The 3,452-nt window shown below is 41.1% G+C and overlaps 1 protein-coding gene across 1 annotated transcript; it reads right to left on the reverse strand.

Annotated features, from left to right (window-relative positions):
* Positions 1 to 359: 359 nt before the first annotated feature.
* LOC110927393 (receptor-like protein kinase FERONIA) lies at positions 360 to 3,171 on the reverse strand. The gene has a single exon (XM_022171076.2). It carries the CDS (start codon positions 3,096 to 3,098, stop codon positions 531 to 533), a length of 2,568 nt encoding a protein of 855 aa, XP_022026768.1. The 5' UTR covers positions 3,099 to 3,171; the 3' UTR covers positions 360 to 530.
* Positions 3,172 to 3,452: the final 281 nt, after the last annotated feature.

Below are 3,452 nucleotides of genomic sequence, written 5' to 3' on the forward strand. Positions count from 1 at the left end.
ACCATCTTAAAATAGTGCTTGTTCTGCATATACTGATACAATCAAAGAGTGACATCAAATATAGCTTGAATCACTCAGCTTTGGTCGATTTGCAAACCAGTTGCTCTGTTTTTATTAAGAGAACCTAGAAGGTTTATTGCTTAGGATATCAGTAAATAACTAGTCGGGTGATTGAATTAATTAGTTATTTTCCTGGCTTATGAGCTTATGACTTATTTAAGCCTATCATCATTAGAACGGATGAAAAAGGGCTCATCAGCTTTTTCGAATTCGAATAAGCTCATAATCCAGAAAAAAAGCTAATCTAAACACACCGTTTTTCATGAAGTTTATAGGCTCTTCTTCTGTATATTAGCAGGTTTGATCTGTTAACTGTTATATTCATTCGATGATGGCAATTAAAAATTAATATGTACATGAAAAGAGTGATACTAGAGATACATAATTTAATCACAAAACAATTGACATCAAATTTAAACCAAAAATATTGCTTGTCTGTGATGCTGGAGTCTTAAGCCCGTAAATTTATATTAGCCTGCCGTTGACTGTGATATCTCGCTGAAAGTGTCAGTCGGTGACGTGTCATGTCTTTTTGCCATTCCTGTTGAGTCCAGTGATACATATTCATCGGTTGTGGCTGGCTCTGCTTGCATGGATAATGAAAGCTGTTGATTTTCTAACATTCCACCGGTTTCCTCAGCATCTTCTTGCAGTTGCAATGCTAACTCTAGTCCCCAAATCACTTCGTCCATGGTTGGGCGTGCGATTCCTTCGTGTTTCAAGCAACTAATTGCTGTCTCTCCAAACTTCATTAAGCACCTGGGGGCAATCTCACCGCTTAGGTTGAGATCAATTATCTCATGCAGGGTACCCTTTCGATAACATGACTTTCCCAGTTCTGCTAGATTCACTTGTTTATCCGGTAGCCCTAGATTGATAACAGGTCTTGCACACAACACTTCAAGCAAAACGACCCCAAACGAGTACACATCAGATTTTTCAGTGAGTTGTCTCCTCCTGTAATATTCTGGATCCATATACCCGATGGTACCCTTCCCCACTGTGCTAACATGGTCTTTTGTTCTGTCTTTAGGGCCTAGCTTTGACAATCCAAAGTCAGACAACTTAGCAACCCAATTTTCATCTAGTAAGATATTTGTTGACTTGACATCCCGGTGGATTATTGCACGGTTTGCACCTGTGTGGAGATACTGCAATCCTTTGGCTGAACCAATGCAAATATCAAGACGTCTTTTCCATGACAACGGAGGGTTGTTATTCTTGTACAGATGTTCCCGTAGAGTTCCGTTGGGCATGTAATCATATACCAGTATCATCTCGCCCTCATCATCACAATATCCAATCAGGGACACTAGTTGTACATGACGTAGTTTGGATAGAAACCCAATTTCGGTTCTGAATTCATGAAAACCTTGCTTGGATGATGACTTGAGCCGTTTGATTGCAATAACGGTTTTAGTGTTGTCAATGTACCCTTTGTACACCGTACCAAACCCTCCTTTGCCTATGATACATTTTTCATCGAATTCACAGGTTGCAATTTTCAATTCTATAAGTGAAAAACGAAGACATCGATCTGATAGTAATGGTGGCTGACAAGTCTTAGTAGATTTTGTTGGCTTGTCACCAGCCTTACCAAAGTGTTTGACTCGTGTTCGCAGGAAAACAACAAGACTCAAAACAGTCAACAAGACTAACCCTCCACCAACACCTCCGATTATGGGGCCATATGGCACCGTTTTCTTTTTGTTCTGTATTACAGGAGATGCAGGCCTTGGTTGTGGGTATTCCCTAAGTTCCGGGTTTGGGCTAGCAAGACTTCTATCCGCGCTTACCTTGAAGGCTTCCAAACCGTTCAAATAAGCATCATGAAATGTTTCAGTATTGGGACTAGGATGTATAGCGACCCACATATCCTGCTTGCCTCCGCTGCGATCCGGATCATTGACAAACACGATGTAATCCTTGTATACAGGATACCCGCTATCTTGAGTCAAGTGGAACAGATCAATTTCCTCGTCGGCAGTTTGATTATTAATGAAAATCTTGAAAACCACCTGACCTCTTTCTGTGTATTGTGGTATAATGTTGCAAAAATGGAGCCTGAGCTTGTAATAAAACCCAGAATCAACGGAGAGTAACCAAGTCAGATTGTACCTGTCAGCCTGATTGCCCATACTCCTTTGGGTTTGATAAACTAGCTCAGGCGCAGTATAATTTGGTGTCTCCAAGGTATACGTAATCGGCTTCAACTGAGCATAGACAGGTGTCCACCCGATTGCTGCCCCGTATATATACCTATTATCTTGTTCCCATGACCGGTACATACCAGTATCTTCAGTACCTGATATATGTCCCCCACCCATGTTTAGCCTGTAAATATTTTCAAGAGCTTTTTTGTTGTCAATTACAGGTCCTGTTGTTTGACCAACGTAGTTCAAGTTGCTACTGTTAAAATACAGATTTTCCGGCATTGAAACGATTTCAATACCATTAATGAAGGCATATGAGTTGGGTGTGGGTGTAAAGGTAACATTTAGGATTCGTGTATCTTTTACATATATGATGAATTCTTTGACAAAGTTGGGAACCTGGGGACCATCAACTCCTGCATCAGACCGGGTCGTAGCCAGAAAGGAGGCGGTTCGGAAAGCACTGAAGTTGCTTAAGAGAGAGTAGCCATTGCATGATACTGAGAAATAAGATTGGTTTGGATTGAGGTCAGAATAGGTGGTGGGATAGAAATAGAGGCGGACGAACTTGGGCCCTTGGGAGACCGGGAATTTGTAGGTGAACGACGAAGTGTTAAAGATTCGGGCAGTGGAGTAAGGTGTTTCAGGGACCGAAGGATCTCGGTAAAGGGGGGCAGATGAAAATGAGGTGGTGGTGATGCTGGAGGGTACAAAGTTTGAACTTTCATCACCATCCCATATACGGTCCGAAAAGTTGGTGGTGCTAGAGGAACCACAGTCGAAAAGGTAATGGTCGGTGGCGTTGTATGGTTGGGCGGCCGCGGTGGTGGTGGAGGAGAAGAGGAGCAAAGAATAGAGGGGTAAAGTGAAGGTGAGCAATGGCATAATGCTTGATAGCTCTCCTTGATGATGTTGAAAATATTAATACGTATTTGTGACAAAACATATATGGTGGTGGTGGTTGTTGAAACTTATAACTAAAAGGATTGGCTAGTTGACTTGAGTCTAAAAGGGTTGGCTAATTGACTTGAGTCTTCTAACTTTTGCTAGTGGCCAATAGGAATAATCTAAATTCTAATGATTAATTAATACCTTCTGCAAAAGGAATTGTACCATAACTAGATATATATGAGACGTCATTTGTATTTTCTTTCAGTGACATAATTAGTCGTCACTTGTCATTTATTTAATATAGATACAACGGATAACACATGTGCATCATTCGAACTACATCCGAAG

The sequence above is a fragment of the Helianthus annuus genome, chromosome 9, assembly GCF_002127325.2.
Source record: "Helianthus annuus cultivar XRQ/B chromosome 9, HanXRQr2.0-SUNRISE, whole genome shotgun sequence".
Lineage (NCBI taxonomy): Eukaryota > Viridiplantae > Streptophyta > Magnoliopsida > Asterales > Asteraceae > Helianthus > Helianthus annuus.